Source organism: Erinaceus europaeus, chromosome 3 (assembly GCF_950295315.1).
Source record: "Erinaceus europaeus chromosome 3, mEriEur2.1, whole genome shotgun sequence".
In the NCBI taxonomy this organism is placed as follows: domain Eukaryota; kingdom Metazoa; phylum Chordata; class Mammalia; order Eulipotyphla; family Erinaceidae; genus Erinaceus; species Erinaceus europaeus.
The window spans coordinates 81300201-81324032 of NC_080164.1; the positions used below are offsets into that span (position 1 = coordinate 81300201).

A 23832-nucleotide genomic window follows, 5' to 3' on the forward strand; every position below is an offset into this window, starting at 1 on the left:
AATCCCTGTATGACACTTGGATAGAGAAACTTAAGGACTTGCACAATGATGTAGCAGTGGTCACTCTCCTTAGACATGACTCCCAGATCCTGCTGGTAAGACTCTTTGATAACCCATCTACCCTCAAAGAAGTCCTCCAAGAACCTGCTCTCAGGCTGCAGGCAGCAGAAGGTAAGCCATTCCAAGACAACTACCAGGTAATCTGAGGTAGTTGGAGGAAAAGTCATTGAGGAAAGTCAGTAGGTCAACTACTGGTGTCTACTTCTCGACCTCAACCTGCTTGAACAGATTCATGTCAAAACCCTCAATTATTAATTCAGTGAAGGCCTTGGGCACCAGGCCTTGTTTGTTCTTCAAAGATGCTGGATTCGACCACTATCATTTCTTATTAACATCCAGCAACACGTCAAAGTGAAAGAACTCAAAAGCTTAACAGAAGCAGTCCTCTTTTACGAAGTCCTTGACTTCTTATTAATGGATACCACCTTCAGCATATTTCTTGCAAAGGATGCAAAGTCACAGCAACTTTAGGATCAGAGATCTCTGCAAGCAGTCTCTTGCTGAATTTGATATTACAGAAGCACAATAACTTTAGAACAACCCAACTAACTTCTTCAGAGCGCTGCCTAACAGCATTTGCTTCTGTGCATCCTTAACAGTCCAATGCTCCCAACTGGCTTTCTGTTAAGAACTAGACAATTTCTCAGACTTACTAAAGCCCACATGAAATTTCACTGTTCATCCATATGATAACACCAAATGTTACAAGGCTGGGAACAACCAGAACATTCATATTGTGTTAAGGAGATATATAAAATGGTACAACCACATTGAAAAATGGACAGCTTTGTTATAAGCTAAATATACACCTGCCTTATAGCCAAGAGATTCCACTATTATATTTTTTTAGGAGGAATGAAAACATATCCACAAAAGGCCTCATATGTGAAAGGTCTTTGCAGTTTTATTTGTAACAGTTAAAAAACTAGAAACAGCCCAAGTTTCCATCAAGGTCTGGATAAACAAAATGACATTTCATACAATGAATACTCACACTAAGAAATATAAAAATAACAAAACCAATGTCAAAATTCATAGTTACACAACATAATCAAGGGTCTGGGAGACAGCAATAATGGTTATGCAAACAGTCTCACATATATAAGTATAAATATGTATGTCTTAGTTGTTTTGCGTATTTCATAAGGATAAGAGATTAATACCTCAAAGTAGCTATATACTAAGACAATATTAATCAGAAGTGATCCACCCAATATTACAATGAAAAAAATAACCCTTACACACAAGGCAAGTTACATTCTACATAAATCTGTGCTACAGTTCTTTTTTCTTTTTCTTCATGGCTTCCAGTGAACTTTTCAACCTCCACAACCCTCATTTCCATCACAGATGGAAAGAGAGAGGGAGACAGTCTGAGGGGAGAGAAAGGCACCACATGACTACGGCCATACCACACTGAACACGCCCGTTCTCGTCTGATCTCGGAAGCTAAGCAGGGTCGGGCCTGGTTAGTACTTGGATGGGAGAAAGGCACCACAATATAGCGCCGCTGCTGGTAACACCCATCTTTGTGCACAGTGTTCCCATGTGGTGGCCTGTGGGCTTGAACTCATGGTGAAGTGCACACTCTACCAAGTGAGCTACCTCTCAGTTCCTAACTGAGAAAAAAAAAAGTTCTAAAATAAACAAAACTTACGGTGATATCACATCAATACCTACTTTTCATTGGGAAGCACTAGAAGGGATAAGAGGAAGCTTCCTAAAGTGATGAAATATTCTATAGCTATAAATAATTGTAAATGACATATGAGTACTTAATAAAACTCAGCAAACTATTTACTTTGTGTTACTGCATATAGTTTATATTTCAAAATAAAACTATTCTTAGGTTAAAATACTGTGAACAAGGGGATCAGGCGGTAGCACAGTGTGTGAAGAGCACATGGCATCAAGCGCAAGGACCAACATAAGGATCCTGGTTCGAGCCCTCGGCTCCCCAGCTTCAGGGGAGTTGCTTCATAGGCAGTGAAGCTATTTTTCTCTCCTCTTCTCTGTCTTCCCCTCCTCTCTCCATTTCTCTCCTATCCAACAACAGGGACATTAATAACTATAACAACAATAAAACAACAAGGGCAACAAAAGGGGAAAAAAATACTGTGAACAAAGTCCATTCTGGACTTGATAGAAAAAACATTGAACACCTGTGAAATCTCAAAATGCATAAAATAATAAAGCTATTATTAAACCTATGGCCTTGTGACTTGTCAGTGTTACTATGCCTGAGAAACATCTTACCTGATTTCGCAAAGAAATGCAAAATCTAAGTATTCTAGCCATTTTTACAGGGAACTTTGGCAAATCCTTTCATAACAAAAATCGCTATCAAAATGACATGAAAGACTAAACAACAAAGAGAAATCTTCCATCATATCCTACCTTATTTGTTTTTGAAACTTGTACTTTTTCTTGTTTTACATTTTTCACATCCTGAGTACTATGGGAATTTCCTTTCAATTTCTGTATTGTCATAAACTCGTACTTTCTCTGCAACAGTATGCATGGATGAATTAAGCCAAAATTATATTAACAGTGAGAAAATCCAGAGACAATCATTTTAAAATTCAATTCTGTTGCAAGAAAAGATCAGGCAGCTCACCTGCAAATTATCTAAACGAGCTTGGACTCGCTTAGCCTGGACCTCCATTTTCCTGTTTTCTTCAATTACTTCATTTAACTAAAGTAAGAAAATGTTAGACAGTTCACTATAAACTAACATGATTAGTAATATTGATTATGCTGATTTTAGAGCAGAGGCTTTCCAGCCTATCAGTTAAACTTGTTTTCACAACCAGTCATGTCAAACCAGTGTTAATATTCATAGTTAAGATCATAACCAAGGGCAGGGGGAGACACATAACAGGCAAACAGACTCATGTATGTAAGTATAAATATGTATGTCGAGTTGTCTGAGTATTTCATAAGAAGAGATTAACACATTAAAGCATCTACATATTAAGACAATATTAACCAGAGTGTAGCTCAGTGGTATAGTGTATTAGGTAATATGTTTGGTTCCTGCCATTTTCCCAAAGTAAATTTTAAGTATGCATGTACACTAGATTGGGGAAGATAGTATAGTGGTTATGAGAAATGCATTCAATCCTGAGGTCCCATGTTTAATCACCAGACTACCATAAACAGAACCAAGTAGTGGTCTGGTACAAAAGAGAAAGAGAAGGAGAAAGAGAAAGAAACAGGGAGAGCCGGGCGGTAGCACAGTGGGTTAAGGGCACATGGGAGGTTAAGCATAAGGACCGGCTTAAGGACCCCGGTTCAAGCCCCCGGTTCCTCACCTGCAGGGGAGTCGCTTCACAAGCGGTGAAGCAGGTCTGTAGGTATCTATCTTTCTCTCCCCCTCTCTGTCTTCCCCTCTCCTCTCCATTTCTCTGTCCTATCCAATAATAATGACATCAATAACAACAATAATAGTAATTACAACAATAAAAAAACAAGGGCAACAAAAAGGGAATAAAATAAAAAAGAGAAAGAGAAAGAAAATGTCTACTAGTGACACCAGTTTTGTTCATTGTTATTGCCTTCTAATAAAATAATTAAATAAAAAGTATAACTCTTTTAAAAAATACTAAGAATTGTTCTTAAGAAGCACAAGGCATTTTATATCTGTGGTAGATAAAATAATTTTATATCACCCAAACCTTATTCCAAGATGTCCAAATCCTAATAAATGGACTCTGAATATGTTGTGATATAGCAAAGGGAAATCAGGTTGCTAGTCGACTTTATAAAACACAACTTTGTATGAATTATCTGGGTGGACCCAATGTAACCATGAAGGGCCCTATAAGAGAAAGGACGCAGAAGTCATATTCAGACTGATACTGTGTGGAGAAGACTCAAGTGGCCACTGCTGATTTTGAAGATGGAGGAAAGAGCAAGAATCTCATATGCCTGAGGCTTCAAAGCCCCAGGTCAAATCCCCCACAACCCCATAAGCCAAAGCTGCGCAGTGCTCTGGTAAAAATAAACAAAATAACCAAAACCACTATTTATTTCTGAAACATTGAATAGTAACCATGTAAGTTCACGTCATCCTGAGAGAAATGTGTAAGAATCTTGACATTTCAGTAGTATATATATTTATTTATTTTTTAATTTTTTATTATTTAAAAAAGGAGACATTAACAAAACCATAGGATAAGAGGGGTAAAACTCCACACAATTCCCACCACCAGATCTCCATATCCAGTTCCCTCCCCTGATAGCTTTCCTATTCTTTATCCCTCTGGGAGTATGGACCCAAGGTAGTATATATTTTAACAGGAAATATTTTTAATTGAGTGCTTCACAAGCTATAATTTGTTGTTTTGTTTTTTTTTTTTCCTCCAGGGTTATTGCTGGGCTCGGTGCCTGCACCATTAATACACCGCTCCTGGAGGCCATTCTTCCCCCTTTTTGTTGCCCTAGTTGTTGCAGCCTCGTTGCGGTTATTATTGCCATTGTTGACGTTGCTTTGTTGTTGGATATGACAGAGAGAAATGGAGAGAGGAGGGGAAGACAGAGGGGGGGGGGAGAGAAAGATAGACACCTGCAGACCCGCCTCACCGCCCGTGAAGCGACTCCCCTGCAGGTGGGGAGCCGGGGGCTCGAACCGGGATCCTTACGCTGGTCCCTGCGCTTTGCGCCACGTGTGCTTAACCCACTGTGCCACCGCCCGACCCCCCACAAGCTATAATTTGTATATGAATGCAGTTTAACAAGCTATGATTGGAATTTGATTAAATATAAATTATTAATTCAGGAACAGTAATCTATACAACAGTCTTCTCGTTCATGAAAATAACATATTATTCTACTTATTTAAAACTCTATTTCCCTTTAATATTTTTTTACATATTTATTGTACTTTGTAGGGCAGAGAAATTGAGAGAGAGAGACAGAAGAACACCTGTAGCACTACTTCACTTCTCATAAAGCTTCTCCTGTGCAGGTGGGGCATGGAGGCTTGAACCCTAGCCCTTGCACACAGTGCTCAACCCAAGTATGATTGGCCAGCCCATTCCCTTCAATGTTTGATACTTCTTTCTTTATATTTAGCCTAGATACCTAGTATCTTTTGATGTTACTGTAGTTATCTCTAAATAGTGTTTACTATTTGGTGGGTGTTTTTTTTTTAAATAATTTTATTTCTTTATTGGGGAATTAATGTTTTACATTCAACAGTAAATACAATAGTTTGTACATGCATAACATTCCCCAGATTCCCATTTAACAATACAACCCCCACTATGTCATTCATCATCTTTCATGGACCTGTATTCTCCCCACCCACCCACCCACCCCAGAGTCTTTTACTTTGGTGTAATACTCCAATTCCATTTCAGGTTCGACTTGTGTTTTCTTTTCTAATCTTGTTTTTCAACTTCTGCCTGAGAGTGAGATCATCTCATATTCATCCTTCTGTTTCTGACTTATTTCACTTAACATGATTTTTTCAAGGTCCATCCAAGATCAGCTGAAAACGGTGAAGTCACCATTTTTTACAGCTGAGTAGTATTCCATTGTGTATATATACCACAACTTGCTCAGCCACTCATCTGTTGTTGGACACCTGGGTTGCTTCCAGGTTTTGGCTATTACAAATTGTGCTGCCAAGAACATATGTGTACACAGATCTTTTTGGATGGATGTGTTGGGTTCCTTAGGCTATATCCCCAGGAGGGGAATTGCAGGGTCATAGGGTAGGTCCATTTCTAGCCTTCTGAGACTTCTCCAGACTGTTCTCCACAGAGGTTGGACCAATTGACATTCCCACCAGCAGTGCAGGAGGGTTCCTTTGACCCCACAACCTCTCCAGCATTTGCTGCTGTTACCTTTTCTGATGTATGACATTCTCACAGGAGTGAAGTGATATCTCATTGTTGTCTTGATTTGCATTTCTCTGACAATCAGAGACTTGGAGCATTTTCTCATGTGTTTCTTGGCCTTTTGGATCTCTTCTGTGGTGAATATTCTGTCCAAGTCCTCCCCCCATTTTTGGATGGGGTTATTTGTTGTCTTGTTGTTGAGTCTGGCAAGCTCTTTATATATGTTGGTTATTAAACTCTTATCTGATGTATGGCATGTAAAGATCTTCTCCCATTCTGTGAGGGGTCTCTTGGTTTGGGTAGTGGTTTCTTTTGCCGTGAAGAAGCTTTTTAATTTGATGTAGTCCCATAGGTTTATACTTGCCTTAGTCTTCCTTGTAATTGGATTCGTTTCATTGAAAATGTCTTTAAAATTTATGCGGAAAAAAGTTCTGCCAATATTTTCCTCTAAGTATTTGATAGTTTGTGGTCTAACATCCAAGTCCTTGATCCACTGGTGGGTTTTTTTTTTAAATGTATTTACTTATAAAATGGAAACACTGACAAGACCAAAGGATAAGAGGGGTATAATTCCCACCACCAGAACTCCATATCCCATTCCCTCCCCTGATAGTTTTCCTATTCTTTAACCCACTGGGAGCATGGACCCAGGGTCATTATGGAGTGCAGAAGGTGGAAGGTCTGGCTTCTGTAATTACTTCCCCGCTGAACATGGATGTTAGCAGGTAGATCCATACTCCCAGCCTGTCTCTCTCTTTCCCTAATGGGGCAGGGCTCTGCAGAAGCGGACTGTTTTTTATATCTAGAAATACACTTTTCATTTTTGAATGTTTATAGGCATCAATTTGTATATTAAACTTACATCCCAAGATTCTATTTTTGCCTAATTTTCATGACTTGTACTTAATCATATTATCTGTGGATAAGTCTTATTACTTCCTTTCCAACTTTAATACTTTCTAGTTTTTTCTCATTGCATTGATTATAATTTTAAATGCAATTTTCAACAATAATTGCATCTTTGTTCATGACAGTTGTAGATGGTTTGCATATTTTGGTTCGTGTAGCATTCTCGACAGGTTTTGCTTCAAGGTTACATTCTATTCATAAAAGCATTTCTTTTTCTGTGTTTAAGGTATATGGTACTTCCACTGCTTATTTAAAATTCATTTCTTTTCTAAGTATCTTTTATATGCTAGGCACTAAACAAACTGAAATCTTCACATTATTTATAGCCTCACAAGTAAAGATGGTATCATATTGCACTGTAATTACATAAGTGGTATAATTTTGGTCAGCAATTACTATTAAACTTAAGAATTAAAGCTATAGATTGATGTCTAAAAGTTCCCAAGTTATCCAGTTTTCTCTTTTGCTTTATTTTAGTAATGATCTTATATTTAAAACAGAAATTCAAATAACTAGAGTCTCACCTATTTATTTAGTTGGGGTGTTGTTTTTTTTTGGCCAGAATATGTCATTTTTTAATATATTTTATTTATTTATTCCCTTTTGTTGTCGTTGTTGTTTTATTATTGTTGCTGTTATTATGTTCTCATTGTTGGATAGAACAGAGAGAAATGGAGAGAGGGAGGGAAGACAGAGGGGGGAGAGAAAGATAGATACCTGCAGAACTGCTTCACTGATTGTGAAGCAACACCCCTGCAGGTGAGGAGCCGGGGACTTAAACCGGGATCCTCACACCTGTCCTTGCGCTTTGCACCACCTGCACTTAACCTGCTGTGCTACCACCCAACTCCCCAGAATATGTTCTAAGACTTTGGTTTACAATCCCAGAATATACACTATACAGTCCCAATAGTGCCATATCACAAAATCAATGTTAAAATAGGCTTTACCTGTTTCTTCAAGTTATCATTTAATTCTTTCAATGTATCAAAAGAAGACCTTAGTCTCTTGCTTTCTTTATTTTTTTCCTTAAGGACATCAGTTAAGTGTTCAACTTCTGTACTGTGTTGCTAGAAAGAGAAAAAGAAAATACCTTATCTCAAGTTAGGTAAGGATTCCATGTCACTAATACTAATGCAACTGAAAATTAATTAAAAATTAGAACACCTTGAATCACAGGGAATTTAATCTGTGTATTTAAGTATACATGGTAAATTTTAATTTACCAAGTACGATATCATGATGAATTTTTATCTGTAAAGCTATGAATAACTAATTAGTCTCTGGAAAAGGATCAGAAATTCTTCATGGTTTTAACATTTCTTCATGTCAAATACAAATTACTTCAGAGGGTTCTATAGGTAAATTTTTCTGAACAGAAGTATAACATAGATTTAGTGATACTTAGCTGGTTTAATACATAGTTAAATACATAGTTAAAACATATGTTAATTAATACATAGTTAAAGAATATTTTAAATGCTTTCTTAATTTTATTAGATACTTTTAATAAATTATTTCCTATAATTTCAGATTAAAATTTAAAGTTTACATGTGTCAAGAGATGGCATAGTCATTGAACTCCGGACTTGCAAGGATGATATCCCTAGTTCAAGTTTATGCCAGAGTGTTGTTCTAGACTCTTTCTCTCTCTTTTTTATTATCTTTTTATTTATTTATTGGATAGAGACAGCCAGAAATTGAAAAGAATAGGGAGACAGAGATAGGGAGACAGAGACACCTGCAGCCCTGCTTCACCACTCCTGAAACTTTCCCTCTGCAGGTGGGGAGTGGGGGCTTGAACCTGGGTCCCTACACATTGTGGTATGTGTGATCAACCAGGTGCACCACAACCCATTCCCATCCTCTTTCTTTATCTTGTGAAATAAATAAAATAATTGGTTTTTTCTTTAAGTTAAGGTTAAGCTACCCTTAAGGAGCAGAAGAAATAGTCTTTAGAGCTATATATCTATTTAGATCTAAATATCAAATAAGTAGATGCTAAAAGTGCATTCACAAACTCTACAAGCTGTTTGATTCACTCAGTTTGCAGCATCATCAAATGTAGTTTAGGACTACACAGACACTAAGATAACAGTTATAGTGATAGCTACTCAAAGCACAGTTAAAATTGTTCTGTATCTCAAAAACTTTTAACAAAATTTCCGTGTCTCAAAACTATTTGACTCTCCCTAATCAGTTTTATACATGATTCATATCAATTTTCCCTCTACATTTAAATGAGGTGTCATTTTTAATGTATTCATAGTATAATACAATAAACAATTTTATATAGGAAATGAAGATAATAAATTAATTTTGCTCTTTCAAGTACTTATACAGAAAGCATAAAAATAAAGCAGATGTGTTTTTAAATGATTTTTATTTATTTTTTTAAATATATTTTTTATATTTATTTTTATTTATTTATTCCCTTTTGTTGCCCTTGTTGTTTTATTGTTGTAGTTATTATTGTTGTCATTGTTGTTGGATAGGACAGAGAGAAATGGAGAGGGGAAGGGGAAGACAGAGAGAGGGAGAGAAAGATAGACACCTGCAAGACCTGTTTCACCGCTTGTGAAGCGACACCCCTGCAGGTGGGGAGCCAGGGCTTGAACCAGGATCCTTATGCGGGTCCTTGTGCTTAGCGCCACCTGCGCTTAACCCGCTGCGCTACAGCCCGACTCCCAATGATTTTTATTTTATTAATTTATTTTGGATAGAGAAAAAAATTGAGAGGAAAGAAGGAGACACAGAGAGAAAGACATCTGCAACATTGTTTTACCACACGTGAAGCTTCCCTCCCCTGAAAGTGGGAGCAAGGAGTTTGAACCCAGATCCTTGCACACTATAACATGTACACAGGTACACCACTACCTGACAGAAAGACACCTGCAGTACCACTTCACCACTGGTGAAACTTTCCTTCTACGTGTGGGGACTGGGGTTTGAACCCAGGTTCTGGCACAGTGTAACGTGTACTTAACCAGGTGCACCACCACCCAGCCCCTTAGAGTTATTTTTCATATTGACTATTGGTGATGATTAAAAGACTACGTACTTTTCAAATCACAGAACTTTACTCTTTGTAAGTTATTATACAGGGATAAATCTTGATATGAAACAAAGAAGGAAATGATAATAATTTTATTATTGCCAAAAATATTTAATCTGAATATAACCCTTGGGAGACAATAAAGCAAATCTAGAACATAAAAGGCTCTTCAAAGAAAATGGTGAAGCTGACTTGATATAAATCAGGGAGAAATATAGAAACGTACCCTAGTGACAACTAATATCCCCCAAATCAACATTTCCTCAATAAAGTAATATGGCAGGGGGAGGAACAAGAGAAAGAAACCAGAGAGAGGTAAGTGAATATGATACACACACATTCTTGTCTAGTCCCTTGATGATAAAATAGAACAAAATAGCAATAAAAGACATTTCAGAGACTATTTGTGTAAATGGGTAACTATAGTCAAGATAAATTACTAATAATAATTTGATAATGGCATGGAGAATGTTTCTATTTTTAGAAAATTCATACTCCTAGGAATAAGTATGTATGTTTTTCTTTTATGATTTTATTGGGGGGGGGTAATTGTGTATGGTACAGGTGCTGACACACAGGTATGATTTCTTATCTCCCCAGGATAGGTATCTGCAAAGGTAACCTTCCACCATCACGGTAATATCAGGCCTAGAAGGTTGCACAGTGAGTAGAGCACTAGACTTACATCTTAAGGAACAGTGTTTGATGCCCAGGTAGCACATATGCTAGAGTAATGCTCTGGTTCTCTCTTTCTTGTTAATAAACAAATATTTTAATGCAGATTTATTTATCAGCAAGAGAGAGGGAAAAAGAGGTAGAACCAGGTCATCATTCTAGTACATGTGCCACCCAGTCCAACTCTGGGCCTTATGCTTGTCTGCTGTGCAACTTCCCGGGGCACAAGAATATTTAGGATGCTGGGTCAGTTGTTGCAAGTTATATTCAAATGGCTGAAGAAAATATGAGGTAGGAGAGAGAGGATAAAGCAAATGTGACAACATGCTACTGCAAATAAATAACTGCTAGTTCATCTAATGAAGACAAAAGAGAAATCACATTACTATAAAGTAAAAAACCATATAATTACCTCCTTCATGATCTGAAATCGTGTAAGCACCTCTTCCTCAACCCCTTTGATTTTACTCAAGGCACTTTCATGTCTGAAAAGCAGCTGTTCTCTTTCAACTAGAAAATGTTCTCGCCTTTGAAGCTCTTCAGCGAACTCCTGCTGTGCTACAGTTTCACACTGAAGCAAAATATCAAACAAGTAGATTTTAAAAGTGCATTCACAAACACAACAGGCTGTTTGGTTCCCTCAATTCATAGCATCATCAAATGTAGTTTAGGACTACACAGACACTAAGATAAATAGTTATAGTGATAGCTACTCAAAGCAAATAAACTTCACAGAATTTGCAGAGAAAAAAATTGTTTTGGTCACTGTGATAGAGACAGACAGAAATAAGTGGGGAAAAATGAGGAGAGTGAGGGAGAGAGATACCTACAGCACTGCCTAACCATTCATGAAGCTTCCCCCTGCAGGTGGGGACCAGGGGCTTGACCCTGGGTCCTTCTGCATGGTTAGATGTGTGCTCAAATAGGCATGCCACCACCCAGCCCTCTTGCAGAGAAATTCTATCTTGTTGCAAAATAGCATACTACAGTGAGAATCCATTATAATGACTCAAGGGAATTCCAATGGCACAATTTACCAGTATATTTTATTTCTCAAACAAGGATGAAATAAAATGAAATAAGATGGGGAAAGGTATTTTTAAAAAATGATAGTCCAAAATCTAAGAAATGATTCCACACACAACAAGCATACTGCTGGGGCTGGCAGGTAGCTCACCCAGTAGCTAATCCAGTGACCATGAGCAAGGACGTGAGTTTGAGCCCCCCGCCTCCACATGCAAATGCCTATGGGGGTGGAGGTAGGGAGCTATGGTGTCATTCCTGTCTTTCTTTCCCTCTCACTCACCCTCTATCTACAGGAGCGAATAAATGGCCACCAGGAATAGTGGGGGCCTGCAGGCACCAAATCCTAGTAAAATCCTAAGAGGGTGGAAGGAATGACACTATTTTTACTTCTCTTTCAGTCATTTTTCCTTTCATTAGTTCCAAAAGAGTTTGCTCTCTCTGACCTTGTCTTGTCAAACTTATCTTAAATACAGTATCTTGTTTTCAATTTTTAGAAATACTTTGGTACTTAGAACATAAATATTTCTGAATTCTCAATGCAGTATGTAGTTCTTACCTGCAGTTTCTGGTGTATTTGAAATAATTCATCATATATTTGATTGATCTGGTAAGGATGTAAGCGCTGCTTCTTTGATGCTTTAGATGTTGGAGAGCTGCTTTGTTTCAAAAGAGAGTCATTTGCATCACTATAACATTCAGCCCAATTCCTGGAATTGTCAGTTAAATTAGCTGGGTGGGTAACTTCTAGGAAAATAAAAATTCAATTATAAACTTAATTAATTTATAGTTTTAAATATTCTCAGTGCAATCTTCAGGAAGTTATTTTAAATAATTTTTTTTTCCTCCAGGGTTATTGCTGGGCTCGGTGCCTGCACCATGAATCCACCGCTCCTAGAGGCCATTTTTCCCCCTTTTTGTTGCCCTAGTTGTTGCAGCCTCGTTGAGGTTATTATTGCCATTGTTGATGTTGCTTTGTTGTTGGATAGGACAGAGAGAAATGGAGAGAGGAGGGGAAGACAGAGAAAGAGGGGAGAGAAAGATAGACACCTGCAGACCTGCTTCACTGCCTGTGAAGTGACTCCCCTGCAGGTGGGGAGCCAGGGGCTCGAACCAGGATCCTTACGCCGGTCCCTGCGCTTTGCGCTACGTGCGCTTAACCCACTGCGCCACCGCCCGACTCCCATTTTAAATAATTTTAAATATGAATTATACAGGGGCTGGGTGGTGGCACACCTGGTTGAGTGCACATGTCATTATGCATCAGGATCCACTCAAACTCCAGGCCCTACCTACAGGGGTGAAGCTTCACCAGCAGTGAGCAGTGCTGCAGGTACCTCTCTTTCTCTCTCCCTCTCTATTCCCTTCTTCCCTCTCAATTTCTCTATCCTATCAATAAAATAAAAGAAAAATTAGGGCAGAGGAATTAGCATAATGGTTATGCAAAAAGACTCTCATGCCTGAGGCTCCAAAGTCCCAGGTTCAGTCCCCCATACCACCAGAAGTTGAGTTGAGCAGTGCTCTGGTAAAATTAATCAATGTGGCAAACTGTTAACATTTAGAAAATCTTGGTGAAGATTTTGTAGGGACTCTGTAGTCTTTTTGAAGCTTTCCTGTAAGTCTAAAAGCATTTTAAAACACTGTGCTATACATGCCGGGGGGAAATGCATTTAATAATTCAAGTTCTCTAACTGCCTAGACCACAGCTATAAGTACAAATATTTGCCTTAGCCTCAGTATTTAATGTTTCAGAATCTTAAGATGATCAGACTATGACACTGAGCTTAAATTGTTCAAGGAGTTCTTAAAATATATCTGCATATATAGCTTTTTAAACATCTAAGTCAACTACAACTTTAGGCCAGACAGATAAAGATCATTTGTTCCTTTCAGTATCTAAAATATGAAGGTGTTCAGATACCACTAAAGGGCACAAAGCACAGTGAAGTATATATTGCTATAAATGTTAGCCATTGAACTATCATAGAAAACAACCCCTCCCCCAACTAACCTGGTTATAATAATTACTGCTATTCTAAACCTTTTCTGAGACTGTAAGAAACCCCCTGCATTCTCTTTAAGATCTTCATTTCTCTTAGTCCTAGAACCTCTAGGACTATGCCCTTACTTCTTGATACCACCATACCACCTCTGTTGACCTCAAGCAAATCAATGTTACTAATGATGCCACCCCACATTATGCTACTATTGCATTCCTATGATGGACTACATAGGAATTACAACCAGAGATACAGAGCCTGAAATGTCAACCTTGCAACTCTTCAAATTTGGTGAGATTTTTCCTAACACAACGGACTACCTATGTCCCCTTTAGATGGCACATTATCTAACAAAGTTACAGGTGCAAGATATAAGCTAGGGTTTAGGGTACTGGGTACAGGTGCACATGTATCAAAAAGCAAAGAGCAATTATATAATTCAAAGTAAAAATGCTCAATAGTCCTCGGTGATTAGACTTAGACCTAATAAACCTGGAATCCTACTTGAAGCGCCTAAAAATGCATCGTAACTTCAATAATTGATTAGACTTAGACCAAATTAGCTTGGCAACCTAGTAGGAAAGCCCAAAGAAGACAGAGCCAAAAACCTAATTCTGGTTGGGTTGAACAAATGACAATCAATGCCTAAGAAACTGGGAGAAAGTCTAAGGTCATATTTATTTATTTATTTACTTAGTGGGCTAGGGAGAGAGCATAATGGCTATGCAAACGACTTTCAGTCCAGAAGCTTTGAGCTACCAGGTTCAGTCCACAGCACTACCATAAGCCAGAGCTGAGCAGTGCTCTGGTAATAAATAAATGATAAATTACTTTAGGAGAGATGAGGAGATAAAAGAAGAGTACTACTCTGGCACATGTGATGCAAAGGACCAAATTCAGGTCCTCATGCTTGAGGATTCAATGCCTTTATCTACTGCAGCTACCTCCTTGGCTGCTTTAGCTTGTTTTTAAATCTTATATAATGTAAGTATATAATTGTATAATTATGTAATTCCTATACTCTGCTCCTTAAAAAATGTGTTCTTATGTACATGCTAGAACCAGATTTACGCATCTTCAATGCTTTACCCTATAAGATTTTATAGTCTTACATACAAACTTTCTACCATATAGGCACATGCATGTACGTACACACACACACAGACACACACACACAGGCTAGACAGATGTTACACTCTTGTACATGGTTCCTGGCACAAATGTTCAAATTTCTTCAGGATATATAAGTAAGTAGCAAAATTACTGAACTGTAGCTGGTCCAACTTTATTACAGATGTTAAATTGCTTTGAAAAGTGGTTATATTCTTTTTGCTTCATTTACTTGCTTACATTGTACTGACTGAACTTATTTTCTGCTGATACTGAGAGCAATGGTTTTAATTTGCATTATTATCCAAAAAGACTCAGCTTGGTCTCCCATTATACTCCCCTTATTAGATAATCAGGAAACCAAATGAAAAGTAATGTAGGGTTTTGTTTTGTTTTGTTTTGAAAGAAAAGACATTAGCTTCTTCCATTTCACTGAATGTCTTTGCATAAGACGCTCTCAGTGCTTTCTTCCCCTCTCTAGGTCTTCATCTCATCAATTCCCAGAATGAGTACTTCTTAATTCTGTCAACTTAAATTTTTTCTCTAAAAACATATAGGTTGGGACTGGGTGGTGACTAGTCCACTATGTCACAAACATTACTGAGCCCCTGGTCCCCACCCATAGGGAGGAAGTTTCACAAACAGTGCCGCAACTCTACAAGTGTCTCTCTTCCTCTTGCCTCTCTCCCTCCATGTAACCATCTATGGAAAGAAAGAAAAAAGAAAAAAGAACAGAATAGCAGAGAGAAGAGGAGAAAAGAAAGATGACCATGGGAGCAGTGGGTTGCACAGGCATTGAACTCAAGCAACTAAACAAATAAATTAAAAATGTGTAAGTTATCCCATATTCTCACTTTTTCCCCCCAGGGAGAAAGTATACACACAACAAGAAACACAATTTCGGGGAAATTTGCTTTTCATCTTCCTCAAAAGTTGAGATGAATGGAACTAAGAAAAAAAAGGAGAGTGGAGAGGGAGAAAGTAGTAAGAGTCTAGACAATATATGGCCAAGAGATACACAGTGCTTTTCAGTGGTACAATAGCACTCTCCATCTGACACCCAGAAGGAGAGGGTGTCATTTCCGTTTGACCCTTCCCTCAAATTCCTGACAAACTATGAAATGCAGCCAGGGACACCTTAAGGAATCTAGGAGATTTTCATAAAATATTAAAGGATTAGCCAAATAGCATGCCAATCATTTGCACATTTACTAACAAATACTGCCATGAGGAAGAGAAGAAATGCTAAAAAGTTTGCAGTTGATTAACTTATTTTGATAAGCTTCCAGAGTGTAGGAATACACTAGAAAAAAAAGAACTTTACATTTCTCTTCTCACTTGGTTTGCGGGTAAATCCAATAGCTCTCTTATAGCTTAAAAAATCCACAACAGAGGCAGACTGGGAATATGGATCGACCAGTCAACAGCCATGTTCAGTGGGGAAGCAATTACAGAAGCTAGACCTTCCACCTTATGCAAACCACAACGACCCTGGGTCCATATTCCTAGAGGGATAGAGAATAGGAAAGCTATCAGGGGAGGGGATGGGATATGGAGATCAGGTGGTAGGAACTGTGTGGAGTTGTACCCCTCCTATTCTCCGGTTTTGTTAACGTCTCCTTTCTTAAATAAATAATTAAATTTAAAAAAATCCACAACACGGAGTCAGCATTAGCACAGCGGGTTAAGTGCATGTGGCACAAAGCACAAGGACCAGCATAAGGATCCCGGTTCAAGCCCCCAGCTCCCCATCTGCAGGGGGAGGTCACTTCACAAGCAGTGAAGTCTCAGGCAGTCCCCCTGCTCCATCCTACATTGCTGACACTATGGCCTATTTACATAATCATTGTTTTTCTTGATCTATCTTCTTTCTACCTCGATACCCGCTCTGCATTCAGGGTATTAATTAATCCCACCAGTTAAAACCTTTGCAACAGTTGCTAAGGGAGTTTCTACCATTAGCCCGCTCTTTCCTTTTCTCCACCCCCTTTCCTAGCCATTTCCTTTTCCAACTTGCCACTTCTGGTTTTCAAAGATATAAAAGCGTTGTCTCTGATCAATAAACACACACTGCGTTCTGGCTCCGCCACCCACAAGTTCCTGGTTCCTCTCCCGTGTTGCTGAGTAAGCAGCAGCCCAAGTTGGCTCCGGTTGAGTTCTCTCCAACCCAGAGAGCACATGCTCAGGAAGAAACACCCTCATGCTAGCCCGGCAGTGAAGCAGGTCTGCAGGTGTCTATCTTTCTCTCCCCCTGTCTTCCCTTCCTCTCTCCATTTCTTTCTTTCCTATCCAAACAACGACATCAATAACAACAACCGCAATAAAACAAGGCAACAAAAGGGAATAAATATTTAAAAAAAGAAAAAAAATCACAACACAGAAATCTGCAGACAAGTGACAACCAGTGTTTTCCTGTAAGGTAACCTTTATTTGTTCTACTGGGCAAATTTAGTATTTAGTTGATTTTTCTAAAATGAGGCTTTTTTTTTTCTTTCTTACCTTTCTCTATTTCTTTAAAAGACTTCTTCTTGGCTGTTCTGGAGGTAGTAACTCTGTGATCACTCTCAATAAAGTCTTCAATTTCCCGTTGTTTCAAATCTTGAGAAAAATCTAATTCATCATCATCTAGGCTTTAAAAAAATCTATCACAGCATTCTGGAAATTTCCTATGGTACTTTTTTTAATTCTTAACTTCTTTTCAAATATTAACAACATAACTATGAAAAATATAACAAGTAAACATTTCTTTTTTATTTAAAGAATTTTTTTATTTCCCCTTTTGTTGCCCTTATATTTTCATTGTTGTTGTAGTTATTATTGTTGCTGTTATTGATGTTATCGCTGTGAGATAGGACAGAGAGAAATGGAGAGAAGAGGGGAAGACAGAGGGGGAGAGAAAGATAGACACCTGCAGACCTGCTTCACCGCCTGTGAAGCAACTCCCCTGTAGGTGGGGTGCCAGAGGCTCGAACCAGGATCCTTACTCCGGTCCTTGTGCGTGGCACCATGTGCACTTAACCTGCTGCACTACCGCCCGACTCCCACAAGTGAACATTTCTAAGAACATAAAAGGTCCAGGAGCAGAACTTGGCACAGTGAGGTCCCAAGCTTGGTCCTGGGCATCAAATATACTAGAATAATACTCTGATTCTCGTTTCCCCTCTCTTTTTCTCATAAATATATCTTGGAGCCTCAGACATGAAAGTCTTTTGCATAACCACTGTTCTGTCTCCCCAAGATTCCATAAATATATCTTAAAGAAAAAGAATATAGGGAGTTGGGCTGTAGTGCAGCGGGCTAAGCGCAGGTGGCGTAAAGCACAAAGACCAGCATAAGGACCCCGGTTCGAACCCCGGCTCCCCACCTGCCGGGGAGTCGCTTCACAGGCGGTGAAGCAGGTCTACAGGTGTCTATCTTTCTCTCCTCCTCTCTGTCTTCCCCTCCCTCTCTCCATTTCTCTCTGTCCTATCCAACAACAACAACAATAATAACTACAACAATAAAACAACATGGGCAACAAAAGAGAAAAAATAAATAAAATATTTTAAAAAAAGAAAAAGAATATAAAAAGTAAAACTGTAAAAGTGATAATCATTGATCCTGACAATCCACTACAAATTTCTGTGTAACACATTCAAATGAGCATAATTTAACACTCCATATACCTGCATAATGTTCAACAAGTGCCAACTATTCCTTCTGATTCCCAACAGATATAACAGGTATTATCACCTACACATTTTAGCTACAAAATTAATATTCAAATAAAAAAAAAACTATTCCAAGGGAATTTAAAAGACTTCAAAAAGGCAAGACAGAACTAGAACCCCAGGTATCCTCTCCAAAAGCTAATCTCAAAGTTGAAATTCCTAGAGCCATGCTATTCATAAGGATTTTAATGCAAGGCACAGAAGGTAATTTCTAATTTTCTGGTAGCTACATGAAATGAAATAAAATTAAATGAAATGAAATAATAAAAAGTGGCATTGGGGATTCAGGCATGCATGAGTTCACTACTACAGGCCACTTTTTTCATCCATATAGAGACAGAGATAGAGGGAAGATACCAAAGCTTTCTCTGTTGCCATCCTACCTCCCACGAGGTGCTGGGACATGATCCTGGGGCAATGCAGGCACTCTACCCAGTAAGGCAACTCCACAGTATATGATACCAAATTTTAAGATTGTATTTCAGCCAATACACCTAAGGTTGTAATTTTTAACATCTAATCATTATAAAAGTAAGATACATCTATCCATCTTTCAAAGTAGAGTGTGTATTTTACACTTACGGGATATCTCAATGCAGATCAGTCCCACGTCATATATTCAGTACCCACAGTAAGTGGCTACTGAACAAAACCCTAATTCTAGATCCCACTGAGGGACTGTGAAAAGCATACTCAATGTTATAAATATAAAAACCTCCATGTCTAAAAGCTTCAAATGATCATTTTAAGCTAAAAATGATATCATTCATATATAATTTCTAGAAATGATGGTAATGGTAGATTTGAGTGTTCTTAGGAGCTAAACTCTGTTCTAAGTTTTCCATTCATTACCTCATTTATATAGAGTGGGAAGCAACTGAATGCATAAATTCAAAATCCCAAATATCAGTTACATTAAAATACAATATTTGGGTTTCAGGGAGACAACTCAGAGTTTGAGAACACAGAATTTGTATGCCTGAGGACCCAGGCTCAACTCCCAGCATGACCATGCCACAGCTGAACTGTGCTTTGGTTTCTCTATCATGAAATAAATACATCTTTTTAAAAAAACTAAAATAATGGTATTAATGTCTAAAAAATGAAATAGATACTTAAGTCATAAGTTTCTTTTTTCTCTCCATTACTATCTCAGAATTCCATTTTATACACAAATAAATCCAATTTTCTTATGTTTCAAGAAATGTTTACTCTTGGGGGAGGCAGAGGTTTTTGTGGAGTGTGTACTAACTTACACACACCACGTATAGGCATGAGACTATATCTCTGAAATCTCAAAATTTTGCAAACCACAATTAAATCACTAATAGTAATAAATTGTTTTAATGCTCATTTTGTGACACAGGAGGTGGTACAGAAGAGAGATGGCTGCATTGCTCCACCAGTCATTAAGCTTCCCCGATGTGTGATGCTCCCATATGTTGCCAAATACTCAAACCCAGGTCCTTGTAGAGTGTGTATTTTACTGGGGGAGCTAGTTCCTATCTCCTAAAATCAATCTTAAAAAAAAAACAAAAAAAAAAAAACTTCAGGCTTCAGAAGGTGGTGCAGTGAATACAGCCTTAGTCTCTGGAGCATGAGGTTTTGAGTTCAAGCCCTAGCATCCCATGTCCAATGTGCCAGAGTGATACCCTGGTTCTTTCAATTCTCTCTCTCCCTGTCTCTCCCTCTCGTATCAATAGGTAAACCCAAAACAAATCTTGAAAATATAATATTGTGTCAACAACTTCCCATTACACTATCTAAGATATTAGGTCTATGTTTTATCATAGAGATTTTCAACAAAAATTAATATTATCAGTGTATCCAACTATTAGAAAGCTCAATGCTACTTACACTTCCTCTCGCAAAGCAAACACAAAAACAATTCTTTCTTTACCTCATTTACAACCTTAAATTCTAAGGGAAATAGTACTAGTAAATTTTCTAGGTACTTTACCAATTCACATTTAAATGCTTGAATGAACTAAAAAGAGGTGTTCTACAATGCTTTTGTTCATTAGAATAGTATCTTGATGATGAACCAACTTTGTCTCCAGATGAGTAGATGTCAAAATCATCTGTTAACAGAAAAAAATAAAATACAGTAGCAGAAGTTATCACTGAAATAAGATACTAATGATCTCATTCTAGGCTCTTAAACACAGCAAGATTACTTAGTGGTTTCTTGTCTGTCTATTTATTAACCTAATGTAAAATTCAGAAAACAGACAACAAATCTTATGTTTATATTGCATTTTACAGAGTATAGGATGTTCTTTCATTCACTACATTATTCAAGTATAGGCATAATCAGGCAGTAAGCACACGAGGTGCCTTTAGTTCTTTTCTAATGGATAGGAACCTAAGGAGAAGAGATGTTATGTGTATTTTCCCACTTGACCAAATTCAAAATCTAGCCTTCTTTCTACTTACTTGTAATGAGTAAAAGACTCCATGAGCCCTCACATATTAAATATTTCATTTTATTATTTTTTCTAGAGCACTACTCAGCTGTGGCTTATGGTGGTGCAGTGGATTGAACCTGGGACTCTGGAGCTTCAAGCACCAAGAGTCTCTTCGCATAACCATTTATGCTATTTACCCTGGCCCTAAACATTTTATTTTTAATTGTACTTTAAGCATTAAACTTTAGATAAATTTCTAGCCTATATCTAAGTTCAGTCAGTAAAATGAAAAACATGAAATTAAAAAAAAAACTTTAAATAAATGCAGCCTTCTCCAACACTCTTTATCTGCCAACTCTTAATGAGCCATACCTTTTAGTTATATTTTGAAAAGATGGAGAGTTTTAGGCAACTGTCAAAAGTAAACTACTATTTTAACTTAAGATTTTTTTTTTAGGATTTGGTAATAACTGGAATACTTTTCCATAATGATGGAATGTTTCACAAGAGTACTTACAACAATTTTAAGTGAAAAATTAAACTCAAGAACAAAATTCCCTAATTTGCTGAACTTTTAAGGATATTAAACTACTATTTCTGCTGCAACTATCTCAGTTCTAGAGTTAACCCTACTGGTAAGGAAACTGCCTAAATTCACCAGACCAGAAGATGAGTCATTAATTAGATATACATTTCAGTTACAGATTACCACATGATATTCTCACCGACCCAATCTCACCATACTTTTATCTTTACCAAGCACTTTTATTTGGTAAAATCTTCCTCTAGCATAACTATTATTCCAAAAACTTGAACCAGCGTATGCCTAAACAAAAAGGAACTCACTTTCTTTACTGCAGTGTTTAATCTTTCACATCTTTAATGTTAGAAATCCTCTAACTGAAATTCTCTATCATCAATAACTTCCTATTACACTATCTCACATGTTAGGTTTATGTTTTTATCCTAAAGATCCTCAGCAAGACTCATTCCATTTGGTTTTTAGTACACCTTACATGATTATCCCATTCATTTTTACATCATTACCTGACTGAAAAATCTTAATGTCACAAGACAGCCAACACAGGTAGGTTGGCCCATGTCTGTGCAACCTTAGAAATGCAGTGGCTTGCAGTGGGGAGATTGGGGATCCAAACTCTGGTGGTGGGAACAGTGTGGAATTACACCCCTGTTGATATGCAATTTTGTAAATCAATATTAAATCACGAATAAAATAAAAATAATTAATCTCTTCCTATAAATTGTTTAAAATCCTCCACCTACATAAAAAAGTAAAATACTTTTTCAGCTTACCTGGGGAAGTTAGAGACCTTCTCTTATATTTAGCCTGATCAAAATTTGAAAAATCATACTGAAAAAAAAATAGGGGGACAGTTACAACTTTGTATACTAGGAATCAACTTAGAGGCTCAAAACAATGCTCCCCCAGCACACATATACACTATGTACTGATTACAAAGGGCAATTACAATGGTCACAGTGGAGAAGCCATGTGGACACCACTTTAACCAAACTGTCAAAGTAGAGTCAACTGTAGGGGGCAAAGTGTGTGCCTCCCTGAGAGCACTAGCAGGTCGCACTTCAGCAATGCACAGTAGGGATCCAAAGACCATGCGACCATGAAACAGAGAGCAAGGCTCATATATAGATACTCCTACACTCTTAAAAAACAGTAACAGGACCAGGACCAAGGCTTGGAATTTCGTCGTGAACTAAAGCAACAAAGACAAGTAACTGCAACGTTCCTTCTTAGGCCGCTTCTGCATCACAACCAAAGTTTCTAGCCAAGACATTACTGAGACAGTTACTGATATCTGCATAGGAAAAGCACAAACTATTACTGTATTGCTGGTCAAGTCAACTGGACCTGTTGCTAAGATGCATATGGGAATATCCTAGTTCCTAGGAAAACACCTTAAAGTTGTTGTCAATATACTGGAGAGCCTGAAGCCGCTTTCAAACAGTGAAGGAAACTGGCTTGTGGAGAGGGAGTGGAGGTGAGAGCAGGATAGTGAGGGACTGAGGAAGAGCGCTACAGCCGGAAGCCAGCAAAGGCAGCAAGAGAGCAGCTGCAGCGGGCAGGATCTCAGGACAAGCAGCGCTGTAAGCAAGTGCTGTGGACAGAGGCCTCTCCAGCACCAGGTCTCCAGTCCCCGTGCCAGAATGATGCTCTGCTTCTCTCTTGTCAATAATTCTTTCTCTTTTAGAGAGTGTTTTCTATCTCCACTCAAGTCACCGATCAAAATTTGAAAGCGGCAGCGGCGGCGGCGGCACTTTCCCCCAGCCGGAGGGTGGACACTGCGCCCCGGTCCTGCCCGCCCGCGAGCGCCCACGGTGGGAATTCCGGGGCTGGCCAGGTCGCACCTCCGCCACCCCGCGGGCCCGGAGGCCGTAGCGACTTTTGAGGCGCTCCACGACCAGGTCCTGGCCCGGCGGCTTGACCACCCTCGGCTCCATAGAGCGCCGGCAAGCGTTGTCTCCCCGGGAACCGCGTCCACACCTGCACCTGGAAGCGCAGGGGCGACGCCTGCGCCGGGAAAGGGCGTCGATACACGACGTCACAGGCCACGCCCTCGGGTCTGCCCGCACATCTCCTACGAAGGGCCAGGGATGGAGCCTGCGCCGGGGAAGGGTGCCTTGATGTGATGCAACCAAGCCCCGCCCCTGGATCCTCTTACGCAACTCCTGCGCGGAGGCTGGTGCAGAGCCTGCGTGGGAGAAGTGCGTCATAACGCAGCCGACACAGAACTCTCGTTTCCCGGGGTTTTGCAGGCGGGAAAGTAAATCAACTTAAAATGGGAGGGAGTAAGCGCCATGTCTGTACAGGTGTGTATGACAGACGGCATTGAGTCACAAATCCCTTTTCCCGAGTGATTTCATGACTAATGTTTCATGTGTCCTTTGGTAGGTAGCGTTTGCTTTGCTTTTTTTTTTTTTTTGGAATGCCCTAAAGTATCAAGGTGCGGGTTAGCAAGTGTCTCACTGCTGAGGTCGCGAGCTGGCCCGGAGTTTATG

At 38.8% G+C, this 23832-nt stretch overlaps 2 protein-coding genes across 2 annotated transcripts in view; both read right to left on the reverse strand.

Annotated features, from left to right (window-relative positions):
• The window catches only part of SH3RF3 (SH3 domain containing ring finger 3), a 110305-nt gene extending 108906 nt beyond the window's left edge, over positions 1–1399 (reverse strand). Inside the window, exons 1-2 of the mRNA XM_060188439.1 lie at positions 1318–1399; positions 39–202 (exon numbers count right to left, since the gene is read on the reverse strand). Of these exons, the coding sequence (XP_060044422.1) occupies positions 39–202; positions 1318–1399 (246 nt within the window). The remainder of the gene's footprint in view (positions 1–38; positions 203–1317) is intronic.
• Positions 1400–2421: 1022 nt separating this feature from the next.
• Positions 2422–23449, reverse strand: CCDC138 (coiled-coil domain containing 138). The gene is made up of 9 exons (XM_060188440.1): positions 23182–23449; positions 22111–22168; positions 20349–20469; positions 17178–17308; positions 12128–12315; positions 10958–11116; positions 7766–7885; positions 2678–2755; positions 2422–2565 (listed from the first exon to the last, which is right to left on the reverse strand). Exons 1-9 carry the CDS (start codon positions 23272–23274, stop codon positions 2422–2424), a joined length of 1092 nt encoding a protein of 363 aa, XP_060044423.1. The 5' UTR covers positions 23275–23449.
• Positions 23450–23832: the final 383 nt, after the last annotated feature.

What these genes read in the sequence shown, in the direction of transcription:
- CCDC138 (XM_060188440.1), bottom strand. Translation starts at nt 23,274, where the DNA reads ATGGAGCCGAGGGTGGTCAAGCCGCCGGGCCAGGACCTGGTCGTGGAG. An exon ending in GGGCCCGCGGGGTGGCGGAG is followed by an intron (nt 22,169 to 23,181) that starts GTGCGACCTGGC and finishes TTTTTTTTTCAG; the next exon opens with TATGATTTTTCAAATTTTGA. An exon ending in TTTTAAAGAAATAGAGAAAG is followed by an intron (nt 12,316 to 17,177) that starts GTAAGAAAGAAA and finishes TTATTTTCCTAG; the next exon opens with AAGTTACCCACCCAGCTAAT.